This window comes from Blennius ocellaris (assembly GCF_963422515.1).
Source record: "Blennius ocellaris genome assembly, chromosome: 9".
Classification (NCBI taxonomy): domain Eukaryota; kingdom Metazoa; phylum Chordata; class Actinopteri; order Blenniiformes; family Blenniidae; genus Blennius; species Blennius ocellaris.
This window is the reverse complement of record NC_137658.1, coordinates 13,879,161-13,903,491: the sequence shown is the minus strand read 5'-3', so window position 1 is coordinate 13,903,491 and position 24,331 is coordinate 13,879,161. Positions and strand designations below refer to the sequence as shown.

Sequence of the window (24,331 nt, the reverse complement as noted above, 5' to 3'; positions counted from 1 at the left end):
CCCAGCCAAAACAACATCAGCTGATTGAAGAATGGAGGGGTTTGGCGATACAGAAGCACCTAGGAGTGATGTTAGCGAAGATTTAAGTGACGTATCGTTGGTTTTGGACGAAGATGAAGGAGAGGAATCATCGGAGGAAGAATTAGAAGAAAATCAAGGCGTTCAATACATGTTTGAGCCGTGAGTACATATTGTGTGTGACCGGGTATTTACCCGTGTGCACATATTGTGCGTGACCGGGTATTTACCCGTGTGCACATATTGTGCGTGACCGGGTATTTACCCGTGTGCACATATTGTGCGTGACCGGGTATTTACCCGTGTGCACATATTGTGCGTGACCGGGTATTTACCCGTGTGCACATATTGTGCGTGACCGGGTATTTACCCGTGTGCACATATTGTGCGTGACCGGGTATTTACCCGTGTGCACATATTGTGCGTGACCGGGTATTTACCCGTGTGCACATATTGTGCGTGACCGGGTATTTACCCGTGTGCACATATTGTGTGTGACCGGGTATTTACCCTTGTGTCAGAGTGGGTGTTTTGCAAAGTTTATTGGTCTATTTGTCTTAAGTTTTAGCAGGTTTTAAAAAGACTTACTGAAGGTTGGGTTTAAAAATCCGTTAAAAAGCCGTTTAAAAATGGTGGGGACAGAACCAGGTTTCAGGATACGTTTCCTCTTCACATCAAAACCAAGTGACTCTCGGATTGCGGGTGCTGTTTCGTAACAGTCATCCGTGAAATGTTGACTGCAGAGATAGGAGGCCTCTGTTGGTGTCCAGTTGGAGCGAGTGCGCTGCACTTGTTTTGTCCATAATCTCCTCAAAGTTTCATCTTTTGGGAATTTATGGACACTTACAGACGGACTGGGCATTTGGGAACACCCAGCCGCAACACAACGCTTAGGCATGACTCTAAAAAACTGCTAAATAACGCGATAATGCAGAGCACATGTAAACAAGACACTACGATCAGCTGTTGTGGGCGGAAGTAAATAACTCCTCATACGTCACAGCGCAAAACTACGGCAAGTTGGGAAAACTAGGTCAGATTCACAGGGCGGGAGATTTAAAGGCATTTTTAGACGTTCGGCGCTCAAGAGCAAGATAGTGGTGTGATTGTCATTGGTGTGTCATATATCATTCGAAAGGGGGAAAAATAATGCTAAATACTGGTGTATTTTAATAGAATTATTTCAGGGACCCTTTAAGTCATTGAACAAATAATTTTCCCAATGATTTTGACTGACTAGACGACTGGGGGGCAGATCTTTTCAGTGTCGATTATACAGTCAGCCTCATTTACAAAGCAAATTACAAAAATAAAACAGTTGTAATCATTTACATACACAACACAAGTGAGGCTTTTTACTGATGATGAATTCAACAGCCATATACAAAACATGTGCTTTGACTGTTTGGGGGCATCCTCGCAAACTTGCTTGAGATGTAATATATTGTGCTAATAATGGTTAGAATTATTGTATAACAGTCTTTTCAAGACATTTCCACCTTCCATCAAAGAAGATTTAATGGAAGAACTGCGATAACCTCAAAGATTATGACTAATTATACATTGTCTTAGTATCCAGACATTCGAAATATTTTAAGAAACATGCAGATTGATCAGAAAGGAACTACTTATTGAGCCTGTTTACATGCACACTAAAAATCAGGAGTTATCAGAATATCTGTGCGATCATGTAAACAGTATAACTCGAATTGTTTGATCAGACAGTGACAGCTTTCTTAAAGTGGGAAATTAGATTAACACACCAACACTCTTATGTTTCTGCACGTATACCCAGGAATAAGACTAATTTCATTCTTTCACAGTTGAAAATAATGAACCTATCATGCAAGAACCCTTAGAAGAGCTAATGCTAAGAACTTAAACATCACCTCGTTCAACAAAACATGTTCTGAAATATATTAGGAAGCTGGAATCTTCATTATTATCTACATCATTATTCATGTATTCACATAATACAAGAGAAATTTGAGAATGAATTTAAACATGGAGCCTAGATTTTTTTTCAATGATAAATTATCAAATGTTTTGAATGCATCACATATTTCTATTACATTTATCTGAATTCTCCAATTTGCCAAGTTTGTTATGGGAAATGTATGGGATAACATCAACATTTATCTGGAGGATGATGTGTGTGTTTCATACCTGCAGACACTGCAGACAAAGCACTTGGGATGGTACGTGCGTCCCAGAGCAGAGACCACCTCTCCTGTGATGAAGCTGTCACAGCGGTCGCAGCGTGTGCCGTACAGGCGCTGATAGTCCGCCGTACAGATGTACTCGCCCTTCTTCTGGAAGAAGCCAGATCGCGCCAAGTCACAGTTACACACTGTGGAGAGAGCAGGTGTGTCAGGGTGAGAATGGGTCACTGAAACCACTCTAAAACAACATACTTTTTTACATTTTACTGTATGTATCTTTCTCTTTCTTTTTTTTTTTTTTTAAATCTGCACAGATCTTATGGCTTTGTTTCCCCCCCCCCCCCCCCCAATCTCAGCCTCCTGCATGTTGCTGGTGTGTGCGACGTGTGCTTGCATATGCTGTGTGCATGTTTGTGTTCACACTTGACTGCTTGGGAAGTCATTCAGTTCCAGACAGTGGTGAGACAATTTGCTGTGATGGGAATATAATGATATAATCAGTGGGAAAGTCATTTTGGGCTCAACAACGCGAAGAAGGAGACAAAACGACAAACTGTAAGTTCCCAGAATCACCAGAACATCAACTGCTGACTCGTTACGTACTGCTGTGGGGGACGGAGGAAATGACTTGATCAGTGTGTGTGTGTGTGTGTGTGTGTGTGTGTGTGTGTGTGTGTGTGTGTGTGTGTGTGTGTGTGTATAAATGTGTACGATGAGCAGAAAATATGTGCTATGTCTCATTGCTATCCAAGTGAGAGGATATTCTGGGTGTCATGGAATAATAGTCATTGTGGTGGCTCGTCTCTCTCTGCTAACTGTAAGGCAGGGCTCAAGGTCACCACATTTCCCCTTAATAATCTCTTTTCACAGTTTGTTTTATGGTAAATATGAGAAACCAACATCTACGGAGAGTAAACCTTCACTACTGTTGAACTTCACCCTCTATTTGAGCATTACAGCCTTGACCCAGTGATTATTCCCCTGATGTGACACTGGGACTGTAATTATTGTGCAGCTACAATTATCTTGTAACTGCAGACATCCTGAAGCTGCTCAACTCGTAATGATATATGTATTGACCAACCAGCTCAGGATTTTACAAATCCCACTCTTCGCAATATGTTATTATTAATATGACCACAATGTAATTACAGCTTATGATGTCTCACGAGCAAATGGTTTATTGATCTCTATGAGACTTCCTGGTGGATTAAGGTAAAATTTACGAAAATGCTTGCCCACATTATAGAGCACACAAGAAATAAAAATGACAACAATATCATCTGTGAAAAAGAAAATTTGGACCTATACTTTTATGTGACATTTGGTCATTTTTGCTTCAAGAGAAAAAAGGTCAAATGTCTGATGACTCTAACTGAGGGTTACCTCTTAATTCTTCAGCCAAAGATTTACATATGCAGCTTAACATGTCTCCCTTCTGCAAGAACTGCTAACTATGTCTGAACTAGTGGGTGTGTGAAACTCTGGATGATTGCATAAGAAAACTGTCACTTAAATATGAAAAACAATCTCCTAAACCTTCAATCGTTTGTATCGGAAATACACTCACACATTGTTTACAAAGCTTTTAAAGCTATTTTCTCATATATAATTCAGGGTGACTAAATACATTTAAGTTGATTTCACGAAGACAGAAAAAGTAGCTTTCTTCTGCTTTTACCATTTACTTTACAAGGACGGTTTTGGTTGGAGTTGAATTAACTTAAAACTGTGAAATAATCATTTGAGGAATCCAAGCAACCTGTACAAAGTTTACATGTCATTTTGACCAAATCTGGAGGTCACTGTGTTCTGTCAAGTCAAATTTGTATAGCTAAACATTAAAAGTACTGACTTAACTCATTCTCTATGATCATATAAGTTGCCTTGATCACTTTGATCACCTTTAACTTTTCAAATCGATCTATTTCACTATGAAACACAGGAAGTCCATTAAAGTGTCTGTTATTGTTTTCACTCTACCACTTGACTCTCCCTATGTTTGTTGTTACAATTCTGAGATTGAGTCATCATGCATTGACATTGAAACAAGTAGAAAAGGCCACATTTAAGAATACAGAAGGTAGAAGTATTCTGTTGTTGGGATAGTGTGGACTTAATTACAGATCTGGGATGTATATAAATATATGTATGTATGTATATATATACATATACACACACACACACACACACACACACACACACACACACACACACACACACACACACACACACACACACACACACACACACACACACACACACACACACACACACACACACAACACACTCAAGGAAGTATTTATTTGAACTTCTTGTACCTCTGAAGTACACAACTATTTTATTATACTCCTCAATGGCACTTCTGTCTAAATCACAAATACAAATGTCTACAGTGATGTGAAGCTGCTGATTCTTATCACAAGATGAAAAAGTACAAATATAAGCTTTCAGGGGAAAACCAGATAATCATGGGGTATCAGGTTCAGCTGACAGTGCTGATTAAAAAATACACAACACTGCTGCTTTATGAGAGTAGATTGTGCCACTGTAAATACAACTAAAAATAGAAAGAAACTTGTTCCTACAGTGGAAACAAAGTTTGATACCATGAACTTGGTGTTAATAATTGGTTACATACTGCCCACGTGCTACAGAGACTGGAGTTGTTGCTTCAGGCTTTACTTTGCTCCCCATCACCACCCACTTCCCTGCGTTTGCTGGCAGGCTGAGAGTTCACACACGCACACACACACACACACACACACACACACACACACACACACACACACACACACACACACACACACACACACACACACACACACACACACACACACACACACACGCACACGCACATAAACCCTTCAAAGGGGCTCATTTAATCTCAAGCTGTTTATGAGTAGAGCGTATTGACTTAATGGTGTAATAAAAGATCAATGGGCCCTCACTTAAAAACAAAACAATCTCAGCTCCCTCAGGAGGATGGAAGCACATAAATCCATCCCCGATGAGATGGCAGGGCATGTATGCAGAGGTGGGCTGATGAAATGGGACAGTGTGTACAGTGAGACATGATCATGGATCTTTATCATGGTGACAGGTCACTGGCATCGGAGGAAGGTGGCTGGAGGAGGAGGAGGGGGAGAAGGGGATGCACGAGGAAGATTTTAAAGTAGCCTGTTCATAAAATTACATGTGTGTATGCCGCAACCACATTTCCAGAACCACTGAACAATGGCACCCAGCTTCAAAAAGTGTCCCCGCCACATTTTGGACCAGACAGGCTCTTACCAGAAACCCAAATCACAGGCTTCTAATTCCCTTCATGGAAAATGGAAAGAGGAGGGTATATATTGCCACATTTAGTCACCAAGAAAAAATGTGCTTATGGATATCCTTTTTAAAGAGAAAAATCTTCTCATCTTCTCAATAAAAATGGTCTAATTTTCACAATATGCCTCTCTTTCCAAAAATGATTTTTCTTTTTGATCTTGCCCATCTTAAATGACTGGGATCTTCTCAATTAGTCTAATTCACAACTCCACATTAGCATAGCAGCGCATGACCATATCCCAGTTGTCTGTCTGGATCTGTTCAGAACGGATTGGACATGCTGGACGGAGATTTCACTTGTTGGCTAATCACATTGTTGTTGTTTTCCCAACCGGACGATTGGCTGGACACACTGTAAAGTCCGTCCTCCCTCCTCAGTTGCCATAGGAGATGTAAACCTTCCCTGGTTGCCATAGAGACAGCCAGGTCCCAGCCTGAGTGATGAGGTGATGCTGGTGTCACATTCATAGCTGCTGTGGTCAGGCTGACAGCTGTAAATCTTAAATCTTAACAAAAACTCAGTGTGAATATCTGCATTTGCTGCAACTCAACCAACACTCACAACTAAAAGGTTCATTTGGTGATGTGATTCCACAATCCAAACACATGTTTGGGAGGTTTTGTGGTGACTCTACCATGTGTGCGACTCTAGTCTGATAAAAGCTGCTACAGAAGATGGGTGGATGGATCTTTGAAAAAGCTTCTAGCATCCCTAGAAGGGCCTCCGCCATTTAATTTGTAAGATGGTCCGTTTACTCTTGGAGTTCTTGTAATTCAGCTGTAACCATCACGCAGGCATTTTAAGCTTGTCCCTCCACAAATTAGCTGCCAGCGCTGAGGGTGGAGTTTAGCATTGAGGCTCAGCTTGGCACCAAGATAAATGGTTCAGTTACAACCACGCAACCAGCACCACATGGTGTGGACACCCACCCATAAAAACAACAGCACAGTACAACCAGCCCGAACCATTTTACTGTCCTATTAGTGGCCTTTTGGGATTCATACTGTCGCTTGTCATGGGAAAGTGTACAGTTTCCTCAATATTTTTGTTATTGTCAAAAAAAATTAAAAAAAATAAAATAGGTGCACGACACAGTGAGATTCATCAAAAATGATCTGCCTAAATCAAATATCGTCTTCTTTGCAGAACTAAACTACATCAAAGACTTCATTTCATCTGCTTGCTCATTTCATGTTCTTACCCTGAATGACACTCTAATGAGGGAAAGCAGAAGATGCTGATTCCCTGCTCCACATTGGGATTTCTTGGCAGTGCAGAAAGTTAGCATCGAGAGATCATAAGTCTAGTGATTAGAGGTTAGCATGTAGGCAGATGTCTGCAGCTGTGGTCATTAGAACTGCACTGATTAGGCATCCACAGGGGGTCTGCTTGATTGGGTATTTATCTCTAGCCAACAGACGCAATTAAAATTCGGCCGGCCCGGACCGGAACCCCAAAGTAGTCCCATCTACCCCGCCTCCCCTCTCACCCACCCGCTTCTCTTTCTCTGTCGTTCCGTTTCAAGACTCCTTCCAAATCTTTGTGGCTCTGAGCACAAGCTCTCCACTTTATCTCAATTTGCACCCTCTCTTCTCGCCACGAGAGTTGCGTCTCAATGCAACCTCGCCTTTATTTCACCGCGTCTCTGTTCTCTCTTCAACCCCTCTACAGTCCTTCTCACTTTGCCTTGTCTCTCGGCTCATTATGCGACTGTTAGGTCCTCATCATGTGCTATTAAGTAAATGAACACGCTTTGTGCAATATATCAAACTCCCCCCACTGCAGAGACTAATTGTTTTAGTGCTACTGTCAAGGCTATGCTAATTTAAAACATGTTTTTTCCATGTCCTGGGCAGACTCAGACAGGTGAGCAAAGAGTTACATATGTAATACGGTACTAGCAACTCAGATCATAAGTGCTCACCTATTCACCCTCACATCTGTGCTACTGACACGGGGTTGCTCTCGCCTCTCCCTGCTCCCCGGATCTGAGCCTCTCTGACAGCGGGAAACACTTCAAGAGTAAATAATGTGTTTTCTCAAGTTGTGCCAAAATCGTTGGGTCGGAGACGAAGCAGTCAGACGGACAGACAGGAAGAGGGGTGAAACAAAAGTCTGTTGCCACACTAGGCGCTCTGTGAGGCGCTGTGCTTGAAGCTTTAAGCCAGCTAACAGACTTGCAGAGACTATTCAAACATTATGATCTTCAGACGTGATTGTCATTTTTGCAATTTAGTAATGCGTGTCCATGGGAGCGATGAAAAGAAATTACAGTTTAAGTTTTGGTTTTGGTTTTGGTTTTCTTAATATGAGCTGATAAGGGTGTTTCTCGATGAAATAAGGTTTTAACAGAGAAAAGGGACAGCAAAAGTCAGAAGAAACTAAAATGTGAAAAAAAGATTAAAGGAATCAACAAAATACAACAAAGTCTGTGTGGTTCATTCACTGCATGCCATTCACATTGACAAGCCATAACATTATGACCACCAACAGTAAAATAAAAAAGCTACTTATTATCTCAGCCAGTAAGTAAACATTTTGTCCTCAAAGCTGATGTCTTACAAACACAAAAGAAAGGATTTGATCCAAGATTGGCAAAGACCAAATTGTGATGGCTTGAAAACTGCATCAGAGCATCTCTGAAATTGCAGCTTGTGTGACGTATTTCTGGCCTGCAGTTGCACCCATTTATCAAAAAGTGTAAAAAAAAAAAAAAGAAAAAAAAAAGGAGGGGAATTTGGTGAACGATTGATGCAAATGGTCCAATAAGCCCCACATCACAACTTCCAGGATATAAAGGAACTGCTAACGTCGTTGCTTGAGACACCTCAACACTCCCTTCCGAGATCTAGAGTCTTAAAAAGTCAGGGATTTTGCAGCTGCAAAAAAGGAAAACTACCCAATCTTAGGCTGGTTTTCAGAATGATCACCGTATGTCTGTACAAAATAATGAAATCAAGCAAATAGGGCAAAGTGCTTGACCAATGCTGCCATCCCTAAAGCCATCCTACAGGCTTGGCTGAAGAAAACCGTGACAAAAAGCAGAAGGAGATGTTGTCAGTAAAATGGACAAGAGGACAGGGAGGGCAGGCAGCCGAAGGCAAGAGCAGGGAGAAATCATGCATGAGTGACAGGATTCCCCTCATATTTGGCTTCAGGAGTTGATGAAGACAGATGGTTGCCCAATGGAGTCCCTTCATACCAGCAGACCAACCCTGCTGCTTAAACCTTCAGCTTTTAACCCTCTGAGGGCTGATAAGAGACTCAGCTGAGGGGAAAATAGGCGTGAATGAGATCAGTGACACACGCGCATGCACACACAATGCTCTCCTCGAGATGAGGTTTTGTAATCCATAAAAATGCTGTATTTCCTGTGAGAACGATGCAGTGCTTTAGTGTATTTGCGTGTGTGTGTGTGTGTGTGTGTGTGTGTGTGTGTGTGTGTGTGTGTGTGTGTGTGTGTGTGGTGTGTGTGTGCGTGTGTGTGTGTGTGTGTGTGTGTGTGTGTGTGTGTGTGTGTGTGTGTGTGTGTGTGTGTGTGTGTGTGTGTGTGTGTTTGTATAACATGCACAGACATCACTTTGAGCCAACAGACTTGCTCCCTCCTAGGGAGGTGACAAGCATGCACGCACGCACGCACGCACGCACGCACGCACACACACACACACACACACACGCACTCGAAAAGACAAGAGACACGACCACACTGTGAGAAGACCCCCCCAGGACACTGATGTTTGGAAGAAACATGCAGAGGAATAATCCCTGTCATCCATTCCGAATCCAGAAGAGTTGTCAGGGAAAAACGCTGCTTCCTGCCATGCTCCCTTCTCCCTCCGTCGAAATCTCTCCCTAGCAACCATGTACCGGCGTGGTGATTGGACTAGCCTACCAGTGGTTGCTATAGCTACAGAAAGCTCCCCTTCTTTGTAACCCTCTACATTTTTTTTCCTGCCCATTTCTCTCACTCTGTTTCTCCTCATAACCTTTTATTTCATTTTATCTTTATTCCCATGCATTTGTTGTTGGTTCTTGTATTTCTCAGAGACTTTCCCCTGTAACACAGTCTCTCTCTCGCCAACACAGCGCTACGGTACAGAAGAGTAGGTTGATGTTATTAACCCTGAGGTTGAGTGATGGAGGCTAATGGCATCCAAGGGGAGGCTGGGCTGACTGAGACAAGTCTGCAGAGAAACAACCAAACATGCTGCAATTCTATAATAACCCCAGTGAGACTAATAGCAGAGCATTAGGAGAACAGTCAAGTATTCATCTGAACTGTCTGTAAATCTCCTGTTCTCATTAAGATGACTCTATTTTCAGTTTTTGTGCAAATATCAGTGTGTTTGTGTCTTTCTGTTCCTCTGCTCAGCGTCTTGGTTCTTTGTGTCATATGAGTTGGCAGCATGGGAAAACCCACAAATATTTTGCCTTTGCATGCAATTCATGTGCGAGTGAGCTCTGCGATCGTGCCACTCACAGGCTCTGCTGTTTTTGTTGGAAAATGAAGAGGACCAATTGTGCTTCGGTGGCTGAATAAATGTGGTCACTATGTCATTGGGCCAGTATGCAAAAATCGGCATATTGTCTAGTAATACAACTCCACATCGAGCAGAACCACCACAGCTTACTGCTACGCTGACAGATACCATGGGAGCCACACAATGTAAAAATATAGATGCTGTTTGTCTTCTCTTTGTCTGGAGCTGATGCATCAGTCTATCTGTCTTCAGCATTTTCTAGACTTCTTTCTTGAGCTGATAGCACGACTGCTCCTTCATGTCACAATCAGCTCTCATATAATAGGTTCAAATGAGAGGTTAAATGCACATGATTAGTGATCCGTTCCTCCTCTGACTAATTCATGAGTGGGGAATTATGATAATGTGGCATCCAGAAGGTAATGTGGCTTTATAAACTGTGGGCAAAGATAGGAGGGTGAAATGATGGATGTGGTGGCTATATGTATTTTTACATGCCACAAGATTGTGGCTAAAAGTCACTCCAAGCATTTCTCCATTTGGGTAAAGTCAGCCCTTTAGGGGAGAAAAAAAACAGACTGGGATATAGAGAGAAAAGGGGGATATCATAAAAAAAGGAAAGGGGATGATAACTAAGATTTTTTTATCACAGGTTTGTAAGACGCAGATATAATATCACTGGTGAAGGCTGATAACTTTGATGGATGAGCTGCATCTGACATAAAAACGCTCAGCAAAGAACTAAATCAAATGTTGAAACACAAGCCAATCACTGACTCCATAAACACATGTGATAGATAAAGCAATTGGCTGCTGGCAGCAGATTGTCACTGCGAAGCAATGGTATAATACAGTTTCGCCATTAGCCACCAAATCGCACTCCCCGCATGCCAATGTCATCCTGTCCCAAGATGAGAAATTGATTTCATGCTTGAGTGACTGTCATCAGGAAAAGAAAGAGAGGGAAAGGAAAAGAAAGCAAGGGAACATGGGGAAAGAAGATCATCGAAAAGGCAGTAAGGAAATGGGAGAGAAATATTTGAGATTCTGTGAGAGAAATTTCCTAAGTCTAACCTGGGAACAGTTTCCGGAAGCCAAAATCTCAAACTGAGAAAAAAAAAAGCTTCTGGAGTTCGAAAGAACATGGAGTGTGTTTATGTGTGAGGGGGGCTCAAACACTGAACAACAAAGAGCTTTAGAAAACTGCTGGATCTGCAGAAGCCCATACAGGACAGCACATGATGGGGCAGGGATGTGGCCAAGTTTGACCACACAATAGTGTTGTGCTGCCTCACGGGAAGAGAAGTCTGTGGAACATGAGCACAGAGGGTCGTTGAATAGGTGAACTAACGTGATGCAATCAATGACAGCTTTCCATTACTGCGCCGCTGCTGTGGGGGAGAAGGCAAAAGAAGAGGAGAGAGCGAGAATCTCACTGGTACTACAGTGATGATGTAATGTTTAGGCGACACAATCGGCACCCCATCCCCCCGCTTCGTCTCTTTTCTGCTCGCGCGCGTGCTCCCCCCTTTTTCTCTGGGGCACAGAGTCGAGCCTTCCGATTGGTTAATAGCACCATAGAGATGCTGAGAATATCCACCAACCAGGGCCTGGGTGCCCCTTTACACCGTTGCCACAGCAACCCCTCACAACCACAGTGAGCGTGCGCGCATGTATGGATGCGCGCGCTCGAATGCACGAGCAGGTCTGTGCATGTGTGCGCGAGCGGCATGTGTTTTCATGTGTGTACCAGTCACACATAGGGAGCACGTAGCAACAACTCTCCAATGGTTCGCTTTCAGTGAGTTTATCTCCTGTTGTGCGTCTGGGTGCTGTAAGGGCAGTGCAGCGTGGCTCAGGGAGAAATATACAAAACTCGCACAGCTCCGTCACTCAAGCAGTGTAGAAATGCCCATGTGAGAATCTTTTTTTTTTTTTTTTACCTATTGATGGTACAACAGATCGCACAGCTCACATGGCTCGAGTGTCTAGTTTTAAGTTGAAATGTTGGTTTGACCTCTGTACAGGCAAATATATACATAGTGTTGATCATGCACTGACTGTTCAGTGGCCATGAACATTAAACATTTCAACTGTCAGATGGTCTCAATGATGATCAGTCAAGGGTTTACACCAATCACATAGAGTGTCAGCTGGATTTTAGCAAGGAGGGTATCAGCATGTATCTAATGTATACAATTATCACAAATGTATTATTAGAATTGCAATATCAAATAATTTAATCACATATTTGCCTCATTTTATGCAAGCCTAACTTCTATTTAACAGTTATTTCACTCAGTAAGATTTTGCAGTATCACCATATTGAGGCGAACATCCCACTAAAAGTGACTGAACAGCTCATGACCAACTGACTTGGATTTCATGGTAAGAACTATTAACATAATTCTGAGCGCAAATGCTCCGAGCCGCACAGCAGCATCACACATCACATTATCTGGCTTTATGATTTCTCATTTCCACATGCACAGACAGGTGATTGTCACAAGCCCCTATCAGATGTGCCTTAAACTCTGCAAACACTTTGAAGCACAAGTCAAAGAAATCAAGGAAATGTTTACCCCTTATCTTTGCAAAGTACGTTATTTATGTGAACATTTGCATACACCGTCTACAACAACATGTGGACAATTAAATCAAAAAGCAAAGTTTTTCTACGTCTTTAAACACATCATATAACAGTATAAAGTATTGTACAATACTGTATATCTACACGAACAGGTTGTGTGATTATGTCACCTCAATACTCTAGGTCACTTGAGCCCACGCGTAGTACTGTAAAGCTAGTTAAGTCAGTCTCATTAGACTCCAGTGTAGAACCAAAGTGAAATCCCCTCCAAGTTTCCAGTGCAATAACAAGCTACCTTAGCAGGAGGCTAAGTCCCCTGCAAGGCACCTCTGATCCGTTCCAATCCCCACCGTGGGCTAATAGTAGCACTCAGCATGTTCACTGGGAGATGGATGTATGTGCAGGGGTGTGTGAGTGTGTGTGTGTGTGTGTGTGTGTGAGTGTGTGTGCACAGGGAAGTAAGGATGTGACCAAGATAGATGTCATGCTTCTTCGCCACCACGGGAAATCCTTTAACATTAACATTTATCATACAAGCCAAGCGGATTGTGTGAAACAACACCTGCTGCTCCATCATTACAGCTGTTTTTGTTTTGTTTTTCCTGCTCGAACGCTCGCTGTGTAGCATTGTTATGCATCAGGTGTTTGTTTCTTACCGGTGCACGTGAAGCACTTGACGTGGAAGTGGGTCTCTTGTACTCGGACAACCTCTCCTTTGCATACTTCTCGACATCGTTGGCATCGGATTGTTCCCGAGCTTCGTTCACTGCCTGTTGAGCCTTGGTGATAAGCTGCCGAGGACAAAAAAATACATTTAAAATTCATTCAAATATCTATATTTTAACTTTAAGGCATAATTTACCCATTGTTTTATCAAATGGGTGGTCTGCACCTAATCCTAATACAGTAAGGTTTAGACTTGGCTGCATTTTAAGCATATGTGTGACAGCCAAAGATTTTAAATACCTGAGCTCTGCACTATTTTAACCAACCCAGTCTAATGAATATTTGTATATCTGACAGTATAGTTGTAGGTCTGACAGTGACACTGAATGCATAAATACACGGATTATGTCAAATACAAAGTTAATTTACATTGAAACACATGAATGTTGTGAAAATGTTATGCATTCAAATATTTAGCATTTTGTTTTAACATTCTTACAGAAAAAAATAAGAAAGAAAAGAAGTCAAATACAACTAATAACCACTCATACATCTGTCCATCCTTCCCTCCATCCATACCTCCATCCATCCCTCCATACCTCCATCTATCCATCTCAAGGCAAACACAGAGAGACAAACAATCACACACTTACACCTGCAGTTAATGCTGCGATCACCAATTCACCTCAAACACTTGTTCTTTGGAAGTGGGAAGAGTGCCAGTAGAAACCCCATGCAAACTTAGAGAGAACTGTCAATAATGAATAGGAATAATTTTATTGTAAATCAAGAATGTTCAACACGAGCCCATCTTGGGCTTTACACACAAGTTGCAAAGAAAATAGAAAAAGCTTTCAGAAAGACCTTAAGACACCTTGTAAAAAATGGTAAGAGTTCCGGTCAGTGTGATCTGAAAGTGTTGGTTCTTTAAATGCAAAAGCCTGTCACCCTTATCACCAGCAGAGCTTAAATCACAAATATACAGTAATTGGTTGACAAGCCCCCACCCCCCACCCCCATATTCTTGATGTGAGATAGGAATTCATGCCACTGTTCAGCCCGTATGTGACAAAATGCATCTGATTCAACTAAACACAATACAATATAATATAGCTGACATATAGAAATAACTTTGTCAGGACTTTCTTTAAGGTTTAAAAAGCTGCTTTAGCACATTAAAAAGTCTGCCCGTATCAATCCGTCACCAGACTGTGGATTGACTACTCTTCAGACTGTACTTGTCGGCGCACTTCACACAATAAGATCACTGTGAAGCTCTTTCAACGCTTATTCTGAAACTGTGAGGTCTGACACCTATGTAAGCTGGGTAAGCTCCAGGCTTTCTCTCCCACTGTCTCGGTTTTTCAGACAGCCATGCAGGATGACACACACACGTGCACACACATACAGTATATACAGTATATACACACACAGCTGCGCAAGTTAAGAAAGCAGATGGATCCGCTTACCTTATTATACACATTAGCTTGCATGTCAGACTCCGAGTCAGACAGCTATCTCACAGATTCAGAAAAAAGCTAGTTCTTGCATCAAGTCTTAACAAGTACTGGGAAAAGAATGTCATCTTGAGATTAAAGTTAAAAATTATACATTAATTGCATCTTGAAGGAGTGAGGAATGTGTCTTAACTTCTTGTGCAATTCGAGACTCTTTAAAGGTCCATCTCCTCCGGGATAGAAACAGATTCTCATGGATTCACATGCAGAGACTTAAATACATCATCTAGAGTTCCCACACTAAGACTATCTGAATAGCTTATATTTCAGTCTCCTATTTAACTCTATCTTCGTTAAACAGCACAAGTAGTCCGACATTTACTGGAAGGAGTATGATGGCAGAGGAACCTGAACAGCTGACTGAGGGACTTTGCTGTTTTCGTCACAGCAGCAGCAGGTTATGGGCTGGCGTGACAGAGCTTCTGATTCTATTTCACTAGTTGAATCCTTGAGGACTTGCATCACCTAAAAAGTTTTAACAACCCTGTGTATCTCCAAGCATGAGCAATCTTTACCCACTCTAAAATCCACATTGGGTGTGTGTGAGTGTGCGTGGTCATGAATTCATGGGTATAGGAAAGAAAGCATGCATGTGACTAGATGTTTATTTTCCTGTCGGGGATACGAGAGTGGGAGCTCGAAATATGCAAGCCTGATTATTCCCCCCCCCCACTCCCCATCTCCCACACTTCAGTCTGTGTCACTTCATTGTGTGCCTTACAATGCTGGCAGCACCACTGGGAACAACTGCTCCGCCAGATAAGTGCCCAATCATTGGTTCATATAATGACACACCCTTAGAAGTGTTTTTTATTAATGTAAAACCAAATGAGCAGCACAGATTCATCAGGTGTGAGTGAAAGATAATGGAACCTAATGGTATTACATGCAGGTCTGTGCCAGGACCTATTGAAAAGACACAGGGCATTCATTTACAACGCTGACCTTCTGAAACTGGGCCAAAATAAACCTCTGGTACCATAAAACATGTTTTCATAGCCCAGACAGGGAAACCTGTACAAAAAAAGAGAATATAGAAAATCTGAGCAAGGTGGGGAATTGCAGATTATAACTATGAATGGAAATTATATGCAGATAGCGGGCATTTCGTGTGTGTGTGTGTGTGTGTGTGGGGGGGGGGGGGGTTGATACATAATGCGGTTAATAAACCGGTTGAATGTACATGCCAGAAAATGCTGAGAAAGCAAAGTGTGCAGGTACCCAATCAGCTCAGGAGGTGAAGCATTATGCAACACAATCTAATTGAGTCAGTGTGTTCACTCTCCTACTGCCACCCCGTCCAAAACCCATTACGAAGCTTTCCGACAGCCTTCCAACCTTTTCCTGTGTTGAGATGTCGAGTCACTCTTGCATTGATGAGACTACAGGTGTAATCCACCAACCCCAAATCAGCAGAGAGAACCCCCGGGAGGATCCAGCCTCGGGCAGACACATGATAACAACACGGCCGCGGTCAGAGAGGCTGACAGCGTCCCCGAAGGACCCAGAGCATGCTGCTATTTCTGCCGCTGACCTGACAGCCTTGAGGAAGAATGCACTAGGAGCTCAGTCACAAAGGGTGTTTGGAGATTGTTGGTGATGAGAGGAAAAGGGGCAGGATCAAAGAAAAGCAAAGATCTTATGAAGTTAACATGAATTATTAAAGGAAAAGATGTGATGCTTTGTAAGTTTTTCAAAGTCTTGTGTAGAATTTTCCAACATGGCTATTATCATCAGCTATCATATTTTATTCAGTTCAGATGTGAGGACACATTTCAAAGCAATACATTAAACAAACTAACTTGATTGCATTATTTAAGATGCTTATTTGGCAGAAATTAAATGTCCTAAATGTTTTGTTTATTAATGTCAACAATCTAAAGTCATGTGATCACACCTGAGGGTTTTGTTATTTGCACATTTTAGAAAAAATATGACACAAAAGTGTGACACCACAGTGTTTCTACTCAGTTTACCAACAGATCTCTGAGGAGAAACGTCCAATCCATCAGAAAATATTACCTGTGACTTCTAGAATTAATGCACAAGAAGACAAACTTCAGCTACACTGTTCACAGACACAACAGGTGAGTCATTACTTCTCACATGTTTAATGTTGACTTTATGCAACTGTTTCTTATAATCAGCTTATATTATTGCTTAAAGCTACATCAATGTCTTTTCTCCCTCTGGGCTAATGTAGCCAGTAATCTGGTCACTCTATCCCTTCTCTTTATGTCCCTGTATCTCTGTCAGGACCTTGGGCCTCGGGAGTCCATCACAGCGATGATGGCGTCCAGTAGTATCGCCAACATGCTGTCACTCTACAGAGAGGGAGAAGGGTCAGACTGCTGCTGACAGTCTGAATGATCACTCAATTCTGCACCAGAAGCCAAGGTCACTGAGGCAACATCCTCAAGGACACAGCGATGCTCTGAGCTGAAGCAGTAGACTCATAATTGTATTTGTCTAAAGAAAACTAAAAGAAACCCTATTGCTTATCTGAAGAGTTGAAAACAAAACAAACCATTGTTTCCATTCTGCCTGAATGATACAGTGGCTTTATCGTCAGTGAAGCGTATGATGTAGTCAACTAAATCCGACAACAGAAACATGTGCTTAACTTTATTCTGGCCTGTAACCGTATTTCAGTCTTACACAACTGCTAATTATGAATATTCATCGGCCCATTCCAGCATATGCGTTTGCATATGTACATCTTTGTCTCCCACTCATGTTCTTTGTGTTATTAAACTAAGGAGGGATAAATGGTGTTTGGCTCCGGTTTGGACAGTTCAGCAGATGAGGCAAAGGGGAAGGAGTCATATATAAAATCCCCCCAGTTTTCTTGTGTTCCAAATTTTGATGACATCAGTGTGGGCAAAGTCTGCCTCACGCTCCACCTGTGATAGTTGACACCACCACAAACAGGTCAACTCAATAAATTGAGTTACCGAATGGACGTGTCATAAAATGTTATGTTGAACGGTCGTCGTTTCTAAATGAATGATTAAGTCCAGGAAATGTATCCCTTTAAAGTCAATCTATGAATTAAGCTGTGCTGGGGTGTAATGACAGGTAATAAAGATAATAAAGGCTTGCTCGCCTCATGGTTTGGCCTCGAACCTTTTCTGTGTTGGCGTTTCCATGCTTTTTCTCTGGGTGCTCTTGTTTTTTTTTTTCACCCAGATTCCACAAAAAAATACAGGTGAAGCTAATTCATTGGTGACTCTTAAGCTTCCTCTGTCATTGCCTTGTGACAATGCACCCTGTGTCATCTGGATTTGGCTCAGAGTTGGATAAAGTTGTATCAGAGATGGGCGGATGGAAATTGTGATTTGAATTTTTTTTTCCTCCAATGTTTTTTTTTTTTTTTTACTTTTGGCTCGAGACTGAAGCATTTTCTCCAATTCTCTCAGCTTCAAGATGCAGGTGTTGTGCATTGATGAAGATAATACAAAATCCCAATTTACACTCAAGCTGAAAACCAACTAAAACGACACAGATAGTGGAAACCAGCCACTCAGAAGAGTGGCTCTTCATGGAATATGTGAAGAAACTGCTTTTCAACACCTTTGAAGATCTATTGTTGAAAAACCATAAATATTTTTGTCAGACCTTTACAAACAAACAGAACAGATGAAATATCTTAATATCATCTGTACTGATATCATTCCTCAAATATTTTTCATAAAATTGTAGCTGATGCACCGCAACCTTTAAAAAGCCAGGGCAGTCAATTGGAAATATTACGCTGTGATAATTTGGTCCATGCCTTTCAAATATGTCTTGTCTGATACCTGAGAATTGTGCAGAGAAAGTAGAGGAGGGGAGAAGGTGAGTAGTGTCAGTGTGCAGCCTGTGATGTATGACTCTGCAGACTCTCCCCCAGGTCCCTGAGCTCAATGATCAGTGTATTGATCAACATGTGTTTTATCACTCCCCAGAAACCGACAAACTGTAGACATCCCATGCTGTATGGGCATGCAGGAATCTATCGTTCTAATTATTAGATATTATTTTATTGTTTTCTTCTGCCTATGTATTTAAAACAAAGGCTCTTTTCATCCAACACTGACCTGCTGTACCCACAGTGTGCCAGCCAGGCAGAAAATAAGAGTCGGCCCGCAGCCACACACTAAAGCCGGTGACCATGAGAGATAGAAGGGATGGAAGATGAAGACAGACAGTCAGAGCTGTGTGTAATTACTTCATGTGTGTCGATGGCCTCTGGGCACTCACACCCACTGCAGCGGAAAACCGTGCACACAGCACAGGCTAACAGGCCCATTCATGTCCAAACCTTGAGAGACTGGAAGGGGGGCATGAGGGGAGAGGGGGGTCGTACAGAATGCAGGAAAGGGGAGAGGATGGAAGATGTTCTTTCCTCAGCTCAGACACCTGCTGAGTTTCTACGCCTCAAGCGAGAGCACGGACACATGTCACATCACCATCTACCAGCTGTGACAGAGCTGACACACACAGGCACGCACACACCCACACTCAGTTAAATGAAGACATGCATAGTCAGTCACACACACACACACACACACACACACACACACACACACACACACACACACACACACACACACACACACACACACACACACACACACACACGCCACATACCACACGTTGACAGGTTGTTCAGGTTGTGCACATGCTTTTAAAACCCAAAAAAAAAACATTGTGACAACACTGCACACGTTGGCTGCGTGCACTCCTCCCCTCTCTGTGTCAGCTGAGAAAAGAAGCATTTCAAAGCGAAACAAAAGAATTACAGTCGTCTTCTCGGGGAAACCACAGCACTACTTGCAGCAGTAAGGCGGAGGCTGAGTACCAAAGAGTTGGGAGAGCAGGATGAATAATGTACAGCCACACAATGACAGGCCAGATTATGAACGATGCCATTATACCGGAGGGCGGACAGGAAGCGCCTGACACCATCACTTCTCAGAGCACCTGGTGCACATCAACTCCAACTGGCCCCAGTGACAGCTGGGGACAGGGAGCAAATTGTCTCTAAGAGTTAACCTTGAGATCTACACAGTCTGATCTGAATCAACCGGTGATAACTTGTAAACACAACAAAGCAGGGGGAGAGGCATGCAACTGAGTGCACACGCTCACATGGCTGACCCTGCAGCCACACAGGGAAAGCCCTGATTCAGCTGAGAGAGGATCAGGGTCACAGTCAGCTGATACAAGGTCAGCTTAGCATCATGGCCGTCCCAGGGCGCTTCCAGGGCGAGCATGACAGGAGCCCTCGGGCTGTCAGATTTGTTTTTCATGTGCTGCATCACAAAAGAGCAGGAGACCAGTGAGCGGACAGGTCGGAATCCTCCAAGTCATGAGCTCCCTGGTCTTACCATGAAAGTGTGAGAACAGGGGGACTCTCACCTGCAGGCAACAACTGTGGAAAGTAAGCATAAATGGGTTGAGGAAGAAGGAAGAGAGGGGGATGAAAGAGTGAAAGGGTGAAGGAGTATTATGAGGTACCACAGCTGTTGTATGTGGATGGAGAATCTTAAAAATGCACCTCCGTGTGTGAACTCAGTGCAATTGGCACTTTGACCTCTTGATATATTTAGCTCTATATCCTCTGTGGACATGCTTCAAGAAGTCTATTATAAAGGATTGGCACACATTAACAGAGGTTCTCACATCAGTCATGTTTTATTTACCTGGATAACATGCATGAGGGAAAATTTAGATTCTTTCATTTTGAAATATTGAATATTTTCTTTATTTTCTTAATGCAAAAAAAAAAAATACTGATTTAAAGTCTATTAGTTCTGAAAGCACTCGCCTTTTTACTCTGTTTTGTTTGTCCTTGCGCTTGTGGAGCGATAAAGCGCGCAAGAAAGGACTTACCACTGGAACTCATGATGCCCAACGTGTTCTCATCCAAAACAAAGCGTCTTCGTTGAAAAATAATCCCATCAAGCGCGAAGGGGGATCTTCACTGACCAGTTTACTTCTCCGAAATTTGAGTGATTAAAAAAAAATGAAATATCCAACAAACGCAAACGATGCTCCCTCCTCGCTCTCAGCAACACTGCTTCCAGCCAAGTAACGAGAAGGTGGACACAGGCACATCAATGAGGGTAAATACACAGACGCGTGGATAATTCCCGTAATTAGATTTAAAATCCAGACTGGGGCTGCTCTTCCTCGCTGCGTACAGTCAGGGTAAGACAGGCCAGTGACAATATAACGCTGCTCACTCGGATTCCACCTTCACATAATCGCTCCGGGCTGATTCCAGCTCCGCCGCGCTCCCCTGCCGTGCCACCGTGCGCCTACAGCGTGCGCCTCTGACGCGCGCCCCAGCCTTGCCACTGTGCGCTTTCAGCGTGCGCCTCTGACGCGCTCCAAGCGCCGCACCCGCGACACATTCCGGGGCTTGCTTTCAGAATAAAACTGAAGAGCGACAAAAAAAGAAAACAAAAACAAAAACAAAAAACGTATCCTCATCTTAATTGATTGGTGCAGGCTGGATTTCAGGTGTTCCCAAATTTGTACACGAGTCGGTTTTTATATATTGGCAGAAAACAAGCATACATTTATGATTACAGACGTTTGATTATAACCTACTCAACATGCAAAGAATCAATAAAACATAAGAAGGGTGTAATGGTTTGAAATCTTGCCATGTGAAGAGAACATTATATGTGTCAGGCCTTTCTATGTGGAGCTTGCATATTCTTCTGATCCGTACGCAAGTTTTCAATACCAAAACCGTGCATTTGAGGCTAATTGGGCCCCCGATGTTTGTTCTTGGTGTAAGTATGTCAGAGTCAGTCCATCCTGCTTTCACCTATTGTCAACTGGGATCACCTCCGAAGCTCAGCAACCCAAAGCTGGACAAAGAGAGAAGATGGAACACATTATAGAGCTAAATTCTATTATGGAAGTAGGAATAAAGGGGATTGAGATAAATAAAAAAAATCTAAATAGAATAGCAAAAGTCTGCAATATGTATATATCTATCTTTATATGTTACGTTGAGGGAGAATATGAATATGAGCATAGTTGTGATAGCTGTGGCTGTTTGATAATTACAGCCTGTTTTGATGTCCAGTGCAACACCTTGACTTGAAAATGGGATGTCAGTTTTACATAAATGCCTACATACTGCCTACTTGGGCACAATCTATCTGTTGATATCAGTAAAATGAGTAAAAGCTGTGATTTATTTTGTTTAAAACATTTGTTTTGTCATCGCCAGCACACGTGTAACCTCTACTAATCCAAGACGATTGTTGTTCAGTCTTTTTTCTGAACAATGCTCTTCCTTTATAATATCCCCATATCATAGCAGGTTTTTTTTTCTTTCAGCATGTTCTAGTTTACAACTTTCATTTCATGTGAAGCCAAAGAAGGGGGAAAAAACAACCCAAAATGTAACTTTAACCATTGAATCAGCATGTACAAAGTTGCATATTCCATATTTTCATTCAGTTCAATTTGAATCACAATGATGAATATTCGCCATTTTGTTGTTTGACCTCAGTATTATATCCTATAAAATAAATCAGGTTTTAATATCCTACTCAAGTCCTATAATATGAGTTGCAAGTTAACACCCTATGAAGTCAGGTGTAATTTCCCTTTTTGCCTGATGGGGATCGAGGTGGTGAGATAAAGCAGATATTTAAGGTGGAGAGGCAGACACAATAATGACTGCCTTGTTATGAAAAATTCAATGACATAAAACAATGAAATAAAACGTAAGGTGGCACAGTACTATCTATTTTTTATTTATTTTGAAAATAAAGCATCACTCTTTCCTGTATTGCTGTGTGATTTTATGGGTAACTTGGTTGCTCCTGTTAGGTGGGCGACGTCACTCTGAGCTGCTGTGAAGGCTTTGGGGACACTGAAGCCAGCATCACACCACAAGAAGTGATGCTTCTTCTAAAGTCCTCAGTCATCATACAGTTTTAACTCCAGGTGATCACAAGTAAAAATAGAAATCTTCCGCATTTGTATTTTCTTGGGGGTGTGGGGGACTTGGCAGAAGAGTGTAAATCAACACCCACCTCCTATCCAGGGTATGTAAATGTAACACGAGACATATCGATGTAATGAGTCCAGCAAGGCTTTATTAGAAGACTTGGTTGATTTTGCAGTGCTCGGTTGGGCTTGTTGCTAAAACTGTTGTGACACCGCCCTCTTCTGGATAATCGACGTAAGCAAATTAGTTTAATTGGATTATTTGTTAAGCCACGAAAGCCACTGCTATAGAAAACAGGTTAAATGTGCCTTCACTGTCCAGTGAAGTTAAGCCACACACTACAGCTCAAATACATTCCATGGCTCAGTGTTTAATTCAATGCATCCATGTGGGAAGATCTCCATCTAATGGTGAAACATCGATTTGTACACAGTGAAATATAAACTATTAGGGCTGGGAAAATACAACCACACGACAGAGAAAACTGATAAGACTTGTTGGTGGATTAAAAACAATATTTACAAAAAGTTTAACATGACATTTTGGCCTCTAATCATATTTCTATTAACTGATCTAAACCTCTACAGATGAGATGCAACTTAATCTACGAAGTTAATTACCTAGGCTACAATCAGAATTTTGATTGATAGATTAAAATGCACATACATCTAAAATGGATGAAATGTTTATTGTACTTTGTGTGTCTTGAGTTGAATGTGTGTTTTGTTTATATGAGCGTAATGAAATGCCCTGTCTGTCTGTGTCCGGAGGAAACTCTGGTTGTAGAGCTGGACAATGAGGGGATGTGAGAGGCGCCATCTCTCTTGCTCTCTCTCTCTCTCTCTCTCTCTCTCTCTCTCGCTCTCGCTCTCTCTCTCTCTCTCTCTCTCTCTCTCTCTGATATACACAAAGACACAGAAGAGGTCAAGTTTAACTATTAATAACCGTCAATTAACCATTAATTTGCAATTCAATAACCATCAATATCTTCTAGAAAAAACAACATTAGCAAACCAAGCATAAATTACTACTTTATGAAAGAGAAAACAGCATGGTAGAAGAAGTAAGGGGTGCTCATCCCTCACTTATAAAACAAACTGTGACCTAAAACAATATGCCTCCGCTATTAAGTCTGAGTGCTCACAGTGTCCTAGATTCCCCTGAGGTTGTACGTGTGCTGTTCAACTTCTCATGACTGCCTTCATGGATAATGATTTACTCAAATTAGCCGTCATACACAGAGGCGTGTATGTGTGGCGGTATGTAGGTGAAAACTGTGAGGACGCGACATGTGCCGGGTGCGGATTGTGCCCTTGTGTCAATCCTGCGATTGTGCTTTTGTCCTCCAAACTGATGGGGCAGAAAAACAGGAAGCTGGCCTTCCTGTGCACTGAAGGCAGCAGTGCAGGAGGCTGTCAGGTCAGCGCCGTATTGTCACTGTCCGCCAAGGCACCGCTGTCCCCTGATCGACACGAGAGGCAAACATCCCCTCATGTGTTTTCTCATTGGAACAAGCCATATGGTTGACATTGCTCGTGGTGTGTCGAGCGAAGTAACTCTGCCGCTGTCAGCAGAGCTTTATATGAGTTGCTGAACA

At 42.2% G+C, this 24,331-nt stretch overlaps 1 protein-coding gene across 2 annotated transcripts in view; it reads right to left on the bottom strand.

The window, feature by feature from the left end:
• Positions 1–20,903, bottom strand: part of ablim3 (actin binding LIM protein family, member 3) — a 45,963-nt gene extending 25,060 nt beyond the window's left edge. For both annotated transcript variants that reach the window (XM_080502226.1, XM_080502227.1), the window contains exons 1-3: positions 20,649–20,903; positions 13,245–13,379; positions 2,185–2,368 (exon numbers count right to left, since the gene is read on the bottom strand). In XM_080502226.1, coding sequence (XP_080358352.1) covers positions 2,185–2,368; positions 13,245–13,379; positions 20,649–20,661 — 332 coding nt within the window. In that variant the 5' untranslated portion in view covers positions 20,662–20,903. The remainder of the gene's footprint in view (positions 1–2,184; positions 2,369–13,244; positions 13,380–20,648) is intronic.
• Positions 20,904–24,331: the final 3,428 nt, after the last annotated feature.